This window comes from Amphiura filiformis, chromosome 15, assembly GCF_039555335.1.
Source record: "Amphiura filiformis chromosome 15, Afil_fr2py, whole genome shotgun sequence".
Lineage (NCBI taxonomy): Eukaryota > Metazoa > Echinodermata > Ophiuroidea > Amphilepidida > Amphiuridae > Amphiura > Amphiura filiformis.
This window is the reverse complement of record NC_092642.1, coordinates 51707148-51725739: the sequence shown is the minus strand read 5'-3', so window position 1 is coordinate 51725739 and position 18592 is coordinate 51707148. Positions and strand designations below refer to the sequence as shown.

The 18592-nt window shown below is 36.1% G+C and overlaps 1 protein-coding gene across 1 annotated transcript in view; it reads left to right on the top strand.

Moving 5' to 3' along the window:
- The window catches only part of LOC140171813 (protein FAM13A-like), a 93828-nt gene that overhangs the window by 58002 nt on the left and 17234 nt on the right, over positions 1-18592 (top strand). The window contains 8 exon segments of the mRNA XM_072195142.1: positions 1160-1225; positions 7478-7613; positions 8587-8668; positions 13224-13414; positions 14165-14248; positions 15865-15942; positions 16211-16309; positions 18340-18563. Coding sequence (XP_072051243.1) covers positions 1160-1225; positions 7478-7613; positions 8587-8668; positions 13224-13414; positions 14165-14248; positions 15865-15942; positions 16211-16309; positions 18340-18563 — 960 coding nt within the window.

Genomic DNA, 18592 nt, shown 5'->3' with positions numbered 1-18592 from the left:
AGTGGAGATTGGTGTGATGTCAAACGATGACATCTCGGTTGTACTCGCAAGGGCTTATGGGATTTACCGAAAAGGTCAATTGTCAAATTTCTGTTAGGGCAGCTATTGCAGATAGAGCCTTCTTGCAAAAGGTCTTTGTATTTCATTGTCGTCTGCTAATTTTAATGGGGCTATTCCATTTGAAAATCACACCCCTTCCCCTTGAGGAAGATTTTGGTATTCCAATCAAATTTGACAGTTTATAGCCATTCCATATCCAACAATGTTCATCCAAAAGGAATGGTGAATTTGTGGAAGATTTTGGAATTTCAAACAATATTTTCCGAAGTCAGGGGCATATCCAGAAACCCGACTACCTCAGAGGGCTCGGAGCGCACCTGGGGCTGAGTAGCAGAGGTGTGCCCCAAAGAGGCTGATTTTGCATGATTTTTCTAAAAATTCCAGGCACCCTCCACACTCCCTGGTTATACCCCTTCAAATTGAGTAACATGTTCCACAGGGGGGTTTGGATCTAAGAAGTAACAGCACAATTTCAGCATATTTTGGCACATTTGAAGAGGATTAAATAAAATACAAGTTGATATTGTAAAACATGCAACTTATTTAGCTTGACAGCATCACACTTGGTCACTTCCCATTGAAAATAATGTTTGATACAAATATCTTATCATTATCATGAAATAATACTTAGAGAATTTTGTGCAAAAAGGCCTCATCTACAAAAGCTGCCAGATGTCATTTTTTTAGATGTGTATAATTATAGAATACAGAAATTGTCAAAATGTCTATGGGGCAGCTATTGAAGATAGGGCCATTTTGGAATAAATTCTCGATATTGATCTACAAAAATACATTGCCTGCTCAGTGCCAGAAGTGGGTAAGTGCAATAGCTGCCATGTGAATGTTTGGCAATTTACACACAGTATATTGTGCTCATCTAACACATGGCAGCTACACATGGCAGCTATTGCACTTACCGACTTCTGGCACTGAGCAGACAACATAATTGTCATTCTTTAATAGACCTTTAATAATAATATTTCTCATCTCTCTGTCTTCTCTCCAACTAGTACACGTAGAAATATTTCGTTTCAAAATTGTTTCCGGCACAATCTATGTAATATATTATTTTCATGTGTGATTGTTTTATTGTTTGCAGTATTTCTGACAACACCGAAATTCCGCCCTCCCCACCATCAGCACAGTCTTACATGATGGGTTACTGGTGGGTACTTGATTAACCCTCATCAATCAACGACAAACATATAAACACATCAAAAAAGAAAATTCTTCACTTGATTGAGTCGTAACTCTAAACACACTTTAATAAAAGTAATAAAATTGATATGAATGGGACGAGAATTTTGTTATATTTTGCAGTAAACCTTTGACGAGAGCATATTTTATGTATACATCGCATATTTACTGCGTTGAAACGCACTTGTCTCTGATTGGCTGCTGAGGCGGTCTGCTGTTGCCGAGTGGAAATTTATGAATGAACTTTGTGCCGTATGGGATGCATTGTTAGCTCTGACTTTGCAACATCATGGTAGTATGCGCTCATGAAAGGTTTACTGCAAAAGATTATAGCTATAGTATGATACCAAATTTGTGTAATATAAATCGGAATGATCAAGAAAGTAATGATTTAGTGAAGTTTGGTGCGATATGAAAAGTTGCAAATTCAAACAGATTATGCAGTGTGAAATTGCATAGCACAACATATTCCGCTCACCTATAGTCGGTGGCAGTCAGCGTGTGCTATTGATTGGTAATTGACAATGCTGATCACACTCTTTGAATGATGCTGCATCTTTTTTAATCGCACCAAATGTCATTCATTCAGTCATTCTTGGCCATTCTGATTTCTTTTTTAACAAGCGATATCTTGTTGTTGCTTACAAAATTCTCATGTTCATCTGGATTTTATTTGCATTTAATTAATTATGCTCAAAGTTACGATAACCCAATACAGTAAAGATTTTCTTTTTTATGTGTTTATTAAAATATATGTGGCCATTTTGACACCACAAAACAGGTTGATTTTCACTCACTTTCGAGTTGTTTTTTTTATAGTTTTTTTTAATTCTGTTATTTCTATTCTCTATATATTTTTTTTTAGAGTTAAGCATTTCAAATTTTCGGCTTTGGCGGTAAAGGAGTATTTTTTTCTAGAAGAGGCTAAAATGACCCTAGAAAGCTGGAAAAATCTGAATAAATTTGAACACTTTTTTCCAAGCATTTGGAAAATGTTCAAATTTTTTTCAAAAAATGTTTTTTAATTGCAAACAGCTATAATCTAATCTGTTTTGTCGTAATACCCTTAATAATAATGTCAAACACCTGCAAAAGTATTTTTAAGTGCAATGGATGTGAGATTTTATGAGCGGTTAAACTTTTTGAAACTAGTGGAAGCAAACAAAAATAAAAATGCAGTCAAATGAGCTAACCCAAAATGATGCAAAATGCACACTTAAAAATACTTGTGCATCCCCTAGCTGTACCTTAAAATGGCCACAATTCAGTTATTTAACCTTCATACCATTATAACATGCAAACTAGTATAACATGCCCAGTCATATATCCTATATACATCAATAATATCACAAGTAAAACTTCCTCATTCTGAAGTAACTAAAGTTAGTGTTCAGGATTTTAAATTTGAACAAGTTAAACTAACATAATTATTAAATTCACAATGATGGTACTTCAATGCAATTTGGTTTAATACGTTTTTTTTTTGTCTGTATGTTTCTTTGTTTGTACGGTGTTTTAAGTTTTGAGAATGAGAAGGTTTTAATTTTCCTATTGTGCCACCCTTTCATTGTGTTTCATAAAGGATAACAATTGTTTTCATTGTTATTGCTTACTAACTGAAACTGCTTTTATGTAATGTATAAAGGGAGGAGCATTGGGTAAATTTTATGATGCAGAGTAGCTTTGTTAGTAAATGCTGGGTGAAAAGTGGAAAAGAATTGATTTTTAATGCTGAAAATTAACAGCAGATTTCTGTTATTTCTAGTTGACTCCAGACAATTATGGCGTTTATTTAATGCTATAGAATTGAGGGCATGATCAATTTGGCTATTCCATCTAAAATCCACACACCCTCTGCGGAAGATTTTGGAAATATCTTCTACTGTGGGAGTATGAATTTCAAATGGAATGAGCACATTAGCAGTTCCATTTGAAACTCACCCTCCCTCAGTGGAAGATTTAGGCTGAATCTTTCTCAGAGGGTGTACGAAATTCAAATGGAGCTGCCTAATAGCCCATATTGTTTATGCCTGAGGTAGAACTGAGTGCATACAAGGTAGAGCTGTGGGCAGAAACAATGATGTACATATATAGTACATGTACGTACGTCATTCATGCATTTTCCAACATTCTGTGATTGTATTTCACCAAATAATAACAAACAAGAATTTTTTTAATGCAATTTGCTACATTTTTCTGTCGTCACGTTAAAGCACCCGGGCATTAACATTGCTTGACCAATCGCATGAGCCATTAGATAATGCGTATGTATGAAAAGTATTTTAGTCCCAATTTGATTTAGAAACTAAAAGACTAATTTTATTAATCAGTGCTTACTAGAGTAGTTAATTAATTGTAATTAGCTCCTATTTCTAAAGCTCTCTTCATAATGCTTGCCTTATTTATCACATCGTTGATCCCATACTATTTATATAACAACTTACTATCTATTAAAAAAGCAAATAATGCAGAGATTGTCTGATTGATGTAGCCAAGGGATAGCTTATAATAATTAGGTCAAATGAATGAATCATCCATAAACTTGCTACTTTTGGTTTCATTTTTGGGTTGATAAATTTAGATAGAATTAACACATTGAATGATTTGGTTCTAATGACTGATGTGTTTTTTTCTCAAATAGATGAATCATAGCAAGGGACTTTTACCTTGTAGTGGATTTTATTTTTGATACTGTATAAAACTACCATAGTTTAAACAGCTCTAAAATATAGATTAAAATGTGTGCAGTTTTTGTTAATACACCCGCCTTAGATGATGGCCAATCTAATCTATTTAAAGTCCCCACTCCCCCTGTTGAAGATTTTTGCAATATCTTTCACAGGGGGAGTGTGAATTTCAAATGGAATTAGCACATTTAACCAACTCTATTTGAAACTCACCTCCCTCTGAAGATTCAGGTTGAATCTTTATTAGAGGGTGTATGGAATTCAAATGGAGCTGTCATATGTGTTCATTCCATTTGAATTTCATCTCCCCCTGTGTAAGATATTTACCAAAATCTTACACAGGGTAGAGCATTTTACTCCTCTTTACCCTAGGTAACACTTATGATAATCCTCCTAAAATGCCTTAATTTTATCAGGAGGTTATGTCAAAATTTACGGATATTAATGAAACAAAATGATGATATATTACAGGTCTCAAATTCCTGTAGGAAAAGTCAGGATAGAGGAAAACTCTTTCAAGATTTTGCAGAAAGATTGACCTTTAATGATCACAGATCTAGACAACCACTATGGACCACAAGAGCCTCATCCCAATGGCATAGTCCAATAACCTCAATTACATAATTATAGTGCAAAATTTGACCTCAAGTTGCAGAGTGTGAGTTTTTGTACCCAAATCTTCAAAGGTCATTCAATGAATGTACAAATGTATTGGGATTTAAGAACTGTTCTCCTGATAGATGAGCATGTTGTGGATCCCAGTGAACATCAACTTACAAAAATCAGAGAAGTATTCTCTGCAGAAATAATATCCATCCCTGGAGGACTGTTAACCTTAATTAGCCCTATATACGTCTCTAAAGCAATTTTCCTGTTGCGTTCATGTTTTCAGTATTGATGAAATGGGCTGATTCGCATTTAATATGGAATTGCCAATTAATAGGAACATTATAGTTAGGCCCCGGCAAAAAACGCAATTTTTTGAGGTAAAAAACGAGATCCAAAGTATTGAAAAGCGAGAAAAGCAAGATTTCCCCCGGAAAATGGCACAAGAAGCTTTAAAAACGCCCCGAAAATACGAAAAACCGAAAAAAAAATGAAAAAAATAATTCCATAAAAAAGCCCTCTGTTGTTCAGATTCGGTCAATGACAACAGTGAGGATGTGCTTCCTTTACTACCTTGTCGTCAGACGGCAAAAAAGTGACAAAAATTTGACCTTGAATTATGTTTTATAGTCAAAATATTCCAATAATTCAATAAATATAACAATATTTGGCCTAAACTTGAACTCATTTGCAATGAAATGTCATTTTTATTACGTAAAGAATGGCTTTTGCACCTAGCAATGTGGTTGCAATGCTGTTGAATTCTGCACTCTTTTCCGAAGTTGAAGTTCATTTCATGGAATTCAACGAACTTTTATGGCATAAAGCAACATTTTTATAGTAAGTATACTGCTTGGAAACTTTCTTAAAAAGCGAGATAATTGGTTAATAGCGAGAATCACGGCGTGAAAAGCGAGATCTCGTTTTTTGCCGGGCCTTAATTATAGTTTTGGAATAACCTGTACTTTTCACTGTATTCTAGCTGTTGAAGTTACTACTAACAAGTTTTCTAACTAAAGCAATTTGCTTGTGTGTGTGTGTGTGGGGGGGGGGGGGGCACAGTACCTTGAAAACATGCGGCACATTTTATGATGTCGGCAATGTATGTTATGTGCCTAATTTCAAAAAACGAACCATTTTATGTTCAAAATGTTCACCTGGCTTTTGATGTTGTGTATTTTGAGTTACAAAGTTCAACATGAATTGAATGCTTCATTATCGGTATTTTGGGTACCAAGCAAAGATATTGTGGTATGCATTCATGGCATCGCAAGGAAACTAGACAAAATTATCAAGTTGCATCTTCAATTGACCTAATTTTCAAGAGTGGTTCTGATGTTAATGAAAGGGGAACAAAATGTTGAAACGGTAATAAATATGAGAAATTGAAATACCTTTAGTGATATGAAAACGAGAGTTAAAATGAAAAAGCCGTCAAAAGGTTTGCTGTTGAATAGAGTGATGCCGACTCAGATAACAAATTTCAATTTTTTTAAATTCAAACATTTCAGAATTGTACATTTTCATTATTAACCCTTTCCATAAGGATATCGACTGCAGACGACAAATTTAAAATGTTGTTTCAAAATTAAAATTCAAAATTGTACATTTTCATGACCATATTTGAAATCAGCATGAAAAATGCATAAAACTGAGTACAAACAAGCCCAGTATTGGTTCAGTGGTCCTTAAGATAGCTCGTGATTTTTTAAAGTTTGCCCTGCACAAACAATACTGCCTGGCGATCACAAAATGCTTCATTTACATTATTACATATAGCTATGAAAATCATAAAATGTTTTTGGTCAAATGAATCATGGATCATTTTGTTCATTACTAAGATGCAAAAGTTACTCATAAATTATTAGACACAGACCATACCATGATGTGATTAACAGTGATTTAATCATAATTTTGATTATCATGCCCAATTTATCAAAGTATAAATCATAATGCTATGTAGTTTAAGCATCTAACTATTTAATATTAACTTAATAGCAAACCTCGGGAAAGCACAATTTTCCCATATGACAAAGTAGTAAACTGAAAACATACAATGTTTACATACATTATGGAGTGTATATTTTATGCCCAGAACTTTTTCTACACCAAATGCATGCTCAGTATTTTACTGATGTTGTCATTTACTGTTGAACATTTCAGGTGATCATATTAACCATTGATTTTTTGCTTAAACTGTCACTGCATGTATATCAAAATATTATGGGAAGAGAATGTTCTTCTTTCATGTATGAATTTGAATGCTTTGTGTAAGGAAATTTATATCCACATATTGCTAATGTCTTTGGTGTTGGGACTACTGTCCAACTAACTCAGGTCACATTATTTTGACTTCACTATGCATTTATCTTTATATAATTTCCATGGTTTGGGATTAACTATATATTTATTGTTGTTTTACATTGACTTGTTTCTAACCTCAAAAGTTTCTGAAACTGATCATTAATCTTATTTACTCATTCATAAAAAGCTTTAAATTCATGTTCAGTGATTTGATGGCGTGTTTTCAAGGATTAATTAAAGAATATGTGTTCAACATTTGTTTTGGAAGTTCCAAAACCAAACTGAGATTAATTGAACAGTATCGACTGCTCATCAGTGCCAGAAGTGAGTAAGTGCAGTAGCTGCCATGTGAAGATGAGTACAACATTGACAGGGCAGCTATTGCGCTTACCCACTTCTGGCACTGAGCAATCGATATTGGGTCCATCCAAGTCACTGAATTTGCCTTTAAGGAAACCATCTTTACACTAATATTCCTTTCACACTATATCATGACAATAACACTCATGCTTTCATTTTTGCTTCAGGGTTACTTTGGTATTAATATCATATCATTTATTCCACCCAAGAGTCATTCTTGATATCTTTTCTTACTTAATATTGTGTGTTCTGTCTTTCTATAGTCCGTCAAAGAGAGCGGAGAAACATGGCGAGGAAGCGGATGTCTCGGTTACCAAGCATCTCACCAGGCAGATACGCAGTCTGAAACGCAAGATTAGACAGTTTGAAGATGAGTTTGAAAAGGACAAAGGGTACAAGGTATGTCTCACCAAAGAAAGCTATGAGCAAATTTGCTTGTTCTCAAGACCAATGTGTAGTTCAACCTTTTATGAATGTGTTGTGTAACTGGCAAATCTAAGATGCATATACTACCAGTACATGCTACTGGATTATAAAAGATAGAATCAGGGTTGTAGCTGTTTTGGGCAGTGATGGACGATGGAACCCACCACTTATTTTTGGGGTACACCACAAAAAGTTAATTTTATTGCTGGAGCCCACTACTCAATCTCAAAGAATTTGTGTCCAGTATTTGTAAAATATTGTTAAAAATTTCAAGTTGCTGTAAACGGCCACCCAGCACCCAAAATCTGCTAGCCACTAGTCTTGTTCCAGACTCTCTCTTATACTACAGCCAGCCGATCACCCTGGCCGGGACTGCATATGCCTACTGTATACAAACCCCTGTACATCCTGGGACCAATGTCAATTTACGAGCCACGGCGACTACAACCTGCTTATTTCTTAGGTGCATACCAACTCAATCTGATCGCGTAAGAATGCCTCACCCGAGAGCCTTGTTCAAGTTGTAGTTCAATCATATGCAAATGAGGCTATACATGGATTAGGTAATCTCGTGCAACACACTATGATGAACATGTGAGCTTGTTATCTCGGTATATGATTCAATGATTACTCATAAATAAATATTCATGTTCAGCTACATGTAGCAGCATCTCATCATTTTCTATATTTTGTATTCTTACCCCACCTCCACTTAAACACTCATATGGCTTTAGACAAAGAAGAAAGCAATATCTAGTCCCGGTTACAAACGGATTTGAAACATAAAATATCAGAAAGGAAGATAAACAAAAAATTTCACAAGAATAAGGCAAAATTAACCATGTTTGTTTTAACCAGAATTGCTTAGCAGTGATTACTGTCTTGTGTTTATAAGAAGACAAATTATGAACAGTGTTCTGATCTATATTATTTTTTCACTCACCAGCCTTCGCATATTGATAAAGCATCTCAGCCAGAAATCAAAAAGATGATGGGCGAACTGAAAAGAGCCAACAAACAACTCAAAGGTAAGAGACATTGGACTATATTATTTGAAATACACACTCCCCCTGCGGAAGATTCAGCTAAAGTGTTCCACAGAGGGAGTACATGTTTCAAATAGAACAGACAATCGGGTAACTTCCATTTGAAATGCTCACTCCAGTTGTGGAAGATGTAGGTAAAGCCATATCCGGGGGAGTATGGGTTTCAAAGTAATTAGCCTTAGCTAATTCCATGTGAAAAACATACTCCCTCTGTGGAAGACTTTCCTTAAATCTTCCACAGAGATATGGCAGACTTCAAATTGAATAAGCCCATTATCTTTAATAGTGATTTAACTCCAAAATACTCACGGAGAAAAGTTGACAGGTTTGTTATGATGGGATTGAAAGTGCATCTGAGCAGGGTTGCCAAAAGATTTCAGCCTGAATCGCGGGTCAAATAATCGAAAAGTCACCCAATTTTTCTCTTTACCATTTGTTTCTATGGGGCAGGAAACTATCGGAAGTCGCGGGAGCCAATGTTGAAAAGTCGCCCAAATTTTGTCTTAACCATTGGTTTCTATGGGACAGGAAATTGTCGGAAGTCGCGGGAAAAATCTTCAAAAGTCACCCAATTGGGCTACCAAATCGCGGGTTTGGCAACCCTGCATCTGGGTCTTTAATTTTGAGAGGAGCTATTTATAAGTGTTGCTCATATGGGCGACTTCAAAAAAAATGACTCCTTTCAGTTTCCACCCTATATTTGTAAATTGAAATGATTTTTAGAGCAGGTAATTATTCTTAAATATGAGTTATGATGCCCACCTTTCATTACCAGAAATTTTTTTCTATGGCTGCTTAAGAAAAAAAAAATGAGAATATTTGATGCCAAAAATGGTCAGGAGGGTAACATTTTTTGTGGACATTGAAATTCAACATGAAATTTCTGTAAGCTATAGCAAAAGTAAGACCTATTCAATTTGATTCCTGATATTTGTTCCAGTAACATGTACCCTTATATTATAATTTTACCAAATATCTGTGTAATTTATCTTTTGTAAGTACCAAAAAATGTGTCGTCTACCAATGAAGTCAACATTTTCAAAAAAGGGGGTCAAATTCTAATTTAGCAACAAAATCACTCAAGAAAGAATATTTATCAACAGCTGAAAATTCCAGTTTCCATATTTTGAATAGGTGTTTTGTTACTTTTCATTCAATGCTAAATTGATGTTTGTAAATTACATTTTCTTATTATAAATTTGAGTTCAAACTGTGTACCCTACGAATGTCAGGAGTGTAACATTGAATTTTATCCTGGATTTTGACAATGTTATTGCTGATGAAATTGAGCAATCATATTTTTCTGTTGTTGTATCTAGTGCAAATAAACTAATAATGATGGAAACAGACATGCTATGTTACATGTGTCTGCTTCATTGTGCATTAAGTTGGTTGTCAGGAGTGTAACACCATTTTAAAGTTACACTCCTGACAACAAAACAACATCAATGCACAATTGTAAAGTGAAATTTATGGCAATATTATCAATAATATATCATGTAATCATATAAACTATAGTACAAACAACCAACAAAAATAAAAATCATGGTAATGTTAATGCGTTCTGTTCAAAAACAGGGCTTCACCTTGCCTAAGTACCATAACAGGCACTATGTTTAGCCACATATTTGTACTTTTTATAACTAATTTATGTATAATTAATATATTTATGATTGTCAGCATTACTTTAACATCCCTAACAGTTATTTTTTTAAACAATGTCAAATGTTTGTGATCATCAAGAGTTGCTGGTATTTACCACTCTTGGTGTGTCAGGAGGGTAACACAAAGTGAACAAAGTACATTATGTGTCTTGGTGTTGAATTATCTTAGAAATGAATGAAGCATTAACTCCACATTTTCAGAATGGTTAAAACAAGACTATGTTGACCTATTAAAGGCAAGTTTACATGGTGTTACTGATATTTGTTTTGAATTGTCATTAAAATACTAAAAACTTGAGATAAATTCTTGCAGAAGGGACAAAACATTTCAAAGACACCCATAATAATTGTTGTAGAATGAGCTTTTCTATGTTTCATATATGTTGGACAATCTAAATACTTGATTTCTAAACAAGACAAGGATTTTGAGATGCACAGAATAGCAATTTCCTATCAAAGTTGGCACGTCAGGAGTGTAACACCAATGTACAAATATGGCATAAATACATTTTGGATCCTGCAGTGCCTTGTCATACATTATGCTATGAACTTGAAACTTTTGGAATAGTTTCTGACAGGTATTGTTTATAATGTAGGTATGTTAAACAGTTTAACTACAGTTAATTTTTTTGAGAATGAAAACTTTTGCCCCTCAAGTGAGTAAAAATCAGTGTTTTTAATATGAAAAATGAATTTTTTCAGTTTTTGATGGTAAAGATATACTTTAAAGGGCTTGTTTGTCTTTAACCATGTCACAGATTACCTCTGAATGTTACAGTAGTGTTGATAACCATTATTTTAGATACCTAAAAAACAAATAAAGTTTTATGTGACTTTTCTTTAAAAGTGGGCATATTCTGTAGTACATGTACCATAAAAAATAAATAGATGCTTTCAGACTGTCCCCTCAACTGTTTCACAAATTTTAACATACTAACTTCAAAGTAACACACAAAAATCACTTGAATAGCGAATTTGAATTTTCGGACAAAATGTCCCACATTTTTTTTGAAGTCGCCCATATGTGACATGATCAAGGGAAATGAGTCGGATGTCGCTAACATTGATTTTGAGATATTGGCAAAGAAAGTGTTCAAATTCTTTTGTTTGATATTGTTTTCAGCGATTGGTAAATTGACGTAACTTTGCAAAGAAAAGTCGTATCAACATGGGGTTTTCAGTTTATAAAAGCTCTAAATGTCCTCTTTAGAAACCTGTGTAAAACTCATTTTTGACCAGGGTCAACATGTGACTCATTCCCCTTGATCATGTCACATATGGAACTATTCACCATGGCACTTGACCACTACGGTCAGGCAATTGAATGAACACAGTGTGATGAATGCCTGCGGGCCAGTCACACAACCATGAGAATGGGTTATTCCATTTAAAATCCACACTCCCCCTGTGGAAGATTTTGGAAATATCTTCCACAGTGGGAGTATGAATTTCAAATGGAATGAACACATTAACAGCTCCATTTGAAACTTACTCTCCCTTAGGGTAACATTCAGATTGAATCTTTCTCAGAGGGTGTATGAAATTTGAATGGAGCTGCCTAAAAGTAATGTGCTCATTTAAATGTAGCAAATGGGCTATTCCATTTAAAATCCACACTCCCCTGTGGAAGATTTTGGAAATATCTTCCACAGTGGAGTATGAATTCAAATGGAATGAACACAATAGCAGCTCCATTTGAATTTCATACACCGTCTGAGAAAGATTCAACCTGAATCTTCCCCTTAGGGAGGGTGTGTTTCAAATGGAGCTGCTAATGTGTTCATTACATTTGAAATTATATTTTCCCCTGTGGAAGATATTTCCAAAATCTTCCACAGGGGAGTGTAGATTTCAACTGGAATAGCACAATGCACCCACGGGACATGGAGGTTAAGGGATGTGACAATTACGCATGCATCTGACATGGCTTAAGGGGGTACTACACCCCTACCCAATTTGTTTGCCTATTTTTGCATTTTTCTTGAAAATTATAGCGCATTGGTGACAAGTAAGATATGTATATTATAGGGCAAGGACTACAACTACTGCACTGAAAATTCAACAAATCAATGCAAGTAGTTATTGATTTATTGATCGATTATTGGTTTTCCCTCATTTTTGACTGTAACTCCACAACTGTTGTCTGTGCTGAAATAACATTTCCAGTACAATAGTTGTAGTCTTTGCCCCTATAATATACATATCTTACTTGTCATCAATGCGCTAAAATTTTTGAGAAAAATGCAAAAATAGCCACAAAATTAGGCAGGGGTGTAGTACCCCCTTAATCATTTTGTGTTCAGACAATGTTCTCCAGATGCCTAGGGGGGTATACAAACTGCCAGACATCACTCTGAACTGACTGTGAGGTGTTTGTCATCCACTGCATTTGCCCCACAGTTTAAATGCAGTAATGGAAATATTGAATTGTTAATGATTTTGCTTCCACTGCTGATCAAACCCAGGACCTTGTGCATCAGAGTCAAAAACGTTAACCTTAATCACTGTGCCACATAGCTTTCAGTGACTATTTGTATACCTCTAGGTTAAGAGATGATATTCTTCCTGTGATCAGAATAAGCTGTGAGGTCCTTGAGAAAATCCAGGACCTTGTGTACCAGAGTCAAAGACTTAACCTTAAATTACTATGCCACATTGCTTTCATTGACCACATTGTTATACTGTTTTGGCTGTGTATGTCCAAAACTTGATGATTCAATTTATAGGAGACTAGACCACATATTCATTCCCTCTTCACTTACTCAAAAGCAAAGCAGGCAACAGCAAACAGCAAAGGTACACACTTTCAAAACACATCTTTAAGTTATGCAAATTTATGTTAATTTATTTTACCAACAATTTTATATACATAGAAGCAAAAGAGGCAGCAGCCCAGGCTAAGGTACCGCTACACAACACCTTGCCAGCAAGAGTCAAGCGTAACCTTGTGGACGACTACGGGGTAGAATCAACGCACCTTGATATCATGAGAGAAGCCTTGGAACAAGCTCAGGTCAGGCTGGAGGAGAAGAGGATAGAGGCCACTCGTCCAGAAGATCTAAATGTAAGGACTCGGAGCAACTACAGGAGGGGTTGTTCTGTTTGAAATCCACACACCCTCTGTGGAAGACATGGCCTTAATCTTTCACACAGGGAGTGTGAATTTTGAATGGGATTACGTGAATGGTGACTCCATATAAAATTCATATCACCTGTGTGGAGGATTAAGGTCACATCTTCCATAGAGGGTGTATGGATTTCAGCTGGAATAACCTAATTTAACTGCTGCCATCCCTAATCTTAACCCTAATCTTAACCCTAACTCCAACCTAATCCTAACCTACAACCTGAAACCTAAATAATCCTAATCACCTACAGAGTATCAAAAAACAGTAATATTCTAACCTCTTACTTAAGATTCTACCAACTTGACCCAGTTTTAACAAACACTTGGCAGTGCAAAGTTCAAAACTAAGTTAAAGTCTGCAAATATTCATATTATATAGTGAAGAGAACTCACAACTTCACAATATGTTGTAAATTATGCAAAAGCATTTCAAAATTGACATAGTCTCAAAAGTGAGTTGACCCTCCTCAATATACACCTACTGACAGATTGACTTCCAATGAAATCAAATTGCTGGTGAATTCCTAGAACCTTCAGAACTATAAACCAATTTTCTATCAGTTGAGCTCAATTGTTCGGGGTGGGGGCAGGTGGGTGAGAGAAGTGCATTATATAATTACAATGCCTTTTGTGTAATCAATTTAATTCTCATCCATTGAGTTCTCCTGCATGTATTTTTACTTACAGCAAATGGATAGGCTACAAGTTCAAGAGGAGAAGACGGCCATACAGAAGGCGTTACTACATCTGGAGAACAGATTTGGAAGACCGGTAAGTGCATATTATTGGTAAAAAATCACAGCAGCTGTCCAACTCTGATAATTTAGAATTTAATAGATGTACCATAAGAATAGTCCATCCTAATTCTGAGGGGATGTGAAGCTATTGATCCTGTGTACAGCCAGCCATACCTGTACATATAGCTCATAGTCAGTTTCGAGAAAAATGAAAAGAAAAGTGCAGTGAGTTATAGTGCGATACGCACAGGCACAATGCCAAGACGTTGATCCACAAGCCTCAGCACACTTAACATGTTGTCGCCGACCACTATTGTACCACATCTTTCCATAAACCATTTAACAACAACTCGGGACACTTTGCAGCTTAGGAGTGCGCATGCTCTAGACATTCCACAGTTGACCTTTGCAGCCAAGATCCAACTCCCCAAGTTTTGTACAGGTTACAATAAGACAGCAGTAAATTTCTTGTTATGGGGAAATTCAAGCTAGCTTAATTTTTCCATGAGATCGTACAAATTGTCTCAATATTGGAGCACAGCTAGGTCATGCTCTCCTCCAACCTGCCTTAAAAGTACATTGTGATATCTGAAGAAGGAAGCAACTCTGGACTTCGTACCAGCCCGTAGACAGCTCGTTATAAAAGTAATTAAAGTATGGAAGCCGCCATTACCCTGCCATCGCGTAGGCCTGGAACACTACCGCGATTTCTACTGGCTATATCGCGTCCGTGCTCTGCGTTCAAGTCATGAAAAATCGCGGCTTGCTGCATCCACGGTTAGACTTTTTCAAGCCTGCTACAGTGCATTTTTTTCAAATGTTGAACAGGTTTTTGAATACTTTTAATTATATTTTTTAGCGCATCCATGAACTTAATTTATCAAATGCATTAAATCAACCAACAATCCCGCTATCCGGGCCAAGATTTATACAAGAAAAATACTGTTTCAATCACGAAAATTAACCTAAATTTCGGCAAGCATACACGTAAGACTTGGCGATAGTCTATTCAGATATTGTTGTCAAGCTCGAGGTGATTGACCCCTAATGATTGACAGTTGGGAACGCGTACTGTGCGCGATGCTGAACGCGTAGTCGTGGTAGCCGGGTTCTAACAGGGTGCTAAAACCTCAAATGGCGACCTCCATACGTGTACGGGGGTGCTAAAGTGGAACCAAAACAACAGCGGGAATCGTGTGTTAAATCGACATAGAAAAGAACAGGAGGGATCAGCGAAATTTACTGTCAGCCCTCTGTTCATACCCATTACCACCTGAAATTACTGTCTTCTGCCCAGACACTACAAATATCGCAAAATTAGGTGCCAATTAGGTACATGTTAGTGAACTTAACTGGGACCAATTCAGACTGATTAGGTACTTGTATAGTGAACTTGACTAGTGTATACGCTATGTCATATGATGGAAGTTGGAATGATATAAAGAGACTGGCTAGTATGAATGCCCACTGAAACTGAGGAAGATATGGCTGTCATTAAGGTGACAAAACAAGTGTCGGATTGTGGGTACACATGCTCATGTGTCAATGTTACTAAGCTTTTTGTCCTGATATTGAGCCTATTGAAATATGTCCTCGTAATGTATGAGTATGAACCACTGTCAAAGAAAATTTCTCATCTTGTCTTTACAGAGCACCAAGGAAACCAAAGAACTCATGAAACCACTCTATGATCGCTACAGGAATCTCAAAAAATTAATAGCTAAATTTGTAAGTGTAACATTGCATAATATTCTAAAGTTACTGTCCACTGCTACTCACCAATTATGTTGACATTTGTCTTTAAAACTAAATAAATTGAAACAAGTACTTCTGATAATTTGAAAATAACCAATATGTTTTCAAGATGCCATATATGAAATTTGTATGAGATATAAAAAATTGTTTACAATTTTTCTTTCCATTTGACACCTTATTATAATTGTGACTGTTCTACTCAATTTTTATTTGGTTTGTTTTCTGGCTTATGTTGATACAGGAGATTCGATATGCCACCGAAGAGAATTTCAACCCCGTGTTAGACTTGCAAACAATTGAAGAACATGAAGAAACCAAAGAATTTAAACCAAAGCAACTGGTTAGTAAAGATTTTGTTAGTAAAGATTTTTTAAACCTGTACTTTTGCATGAAAGCAATTGAATGGTCAAATTGCTGGTAACTGACACTGGTGTCGTTATATGACTGCTACACATCAAGGTTGCGTTTTCTGTGTATAGCTCTATGCAGAGTGCCATTTAGATGGTTCTCAATGTAAAGTATAGTGAAGTGAATGCTAGATGATGAAGTTATGACACTGGGAACTGGTTTCTCTATAGTGAGGTGCATGCTAGATGATGAAGTTACGACACTGGGAACTAGTATATGGAATAGCTCATTGGTTCTGACAAAATTGACCATTCAATTTCTGATAAGAGAGTATACAACGCTTGCTGTGATTACCTTGCTTGCTTGCTTGCTTGCTTGCTTGCTTGCTAATACCAAGTGGGCAGTATTTACCAAAATGGACCTTCATTAAAACTGCTGTACCCAGCTGTGGCGGAAATCTACACTGGTTAGTTCATTAAATTCAGGATCCGTAAAAATTTCTTCAGTGATTCTGACTCAAAGTGTAAAATTAAGATGTACACAAGAATTAGTGATAAAAACAAGTTTTTGATAATACTACAGTGTTGTACACTACTGCCCTAAACATGCTTCAAAGTATGAATATATGGGGAAAAGCATTGGAAAAAAACAACAAAAGAAAATGAAAACACGATTGAAAATTACACAATTGGATAACCGAGATTGTGAAAAAGGTGTCGGGATAAATAAGGTTACTCCCACTTGGCAAATGTTGGCCAACAGTTTTTAATGACACTTTCTGAGCCTTAAAATATTTAGTCTTCACAAAACTGTTTTTAAAAGTACCAAATACCTGCATTTGGTTACTGAGTTTCCCCAGGAGTTCATCAAGGATCTTACTGTTTTGGTGTTCATTTCTGTACAAAACTTTGCAGGGAAAACAATGTTGTGATTATTAAAAGTAGGAACAAAAGAATTGACATTGTATTCATTGCAACTTGATTAACAAAGGGCAGTAATGAGATCAAATACATTACTGCAGTTTGGAAAATATATGTGAACATATTTTTAAAACCAGATGAACCTTCTGTTGAATAATAGTCTGATATTGCAATATCAAATGAAACCAAGTGCATTTTCATCAAATTATGATCAAAAGTTGACCAGATATCATGTTCCTTTCATCTACTACCTCATTCCAAACTCTAACCAATGTAGCAATAACTTCCTATCAGAAGCAGGCACTATACATCATGCATTTTGTTTCACATTTGTTGCACTGACCATGCATTTTAATATTGTTGCATATGCTTCAGCTTAACCTTATTCATGCTTCATATTTCATGCTGTCTGCTTGCAATGAGCAATTTCAGTTGAAATCCATATGCCCCTATGAAAGATGTGACCTTAATCTTCCACACAGGGAGTGTGAATTTCAAATGGGGTTACCTGAATGGGTAGCTCCATTTGAATCTACACCTCCTGTGTGAGAGATTAAGGTCATGTCTTCCATCTAGGTGTGTATGGATTTTAACAGGAATAGCCCAATATAGACATTTTTCCATATCGACTGCTCAGTGCCAGAAGTTGGTAAGTGCAATAGCTGCCCTGTGAACATTTGGCAATTTACACACACAATTTTGTACTCATCTACACATGGCAGCTATTGCACTTACCCACTTCAGGCACTGAGCAGTCAATATGTTCCATAATGCACTATGCCAGGAGGAACTGTGCTGGCGACACTCTCATGGCTGCATTTGAATGTTGGGATTTGTGCATGAAAATGAACCTTGAGCACAGAAATGAGAGTATGCTAACCCCCCAGAATAGTGCATTATGGGAAATAGAAAAGTCATTAACATCCTCCTGCATGGTTATCATGGAAACCCGAGCATGGATAGTAGTAGTGCATCATGGGAGTTTCCATTTTGAGCCATTGGCATCATACCAAGCTAACACTTCCACTTCTGCTTTTTTTTTGCTTCTGTCGGTGCGGTTTTTTATCAGATGAACCCGCTGATTTCTGATCCTCATTCACAGGGAGACGTCCACTCAAAGTATCGCGACGAAGATGAGATGGGAACGACCGAGTTTGCTGTTACCCAAGATCTGTCGCTGATGCAGAACACGGCGCCTCCACTGACTGAGTATGACGAGGGGTACCCTAGCCCTGATGGTGATGGGAGGCGCGAGAGCTTTGGCGGACGGGATAGTACGTCACCAGCTTTAGATCTTATAGCGCCTAATTTACATGAAGCATCAGTGTAAGTTGGTTTGTCGTTGTTTCTCACCA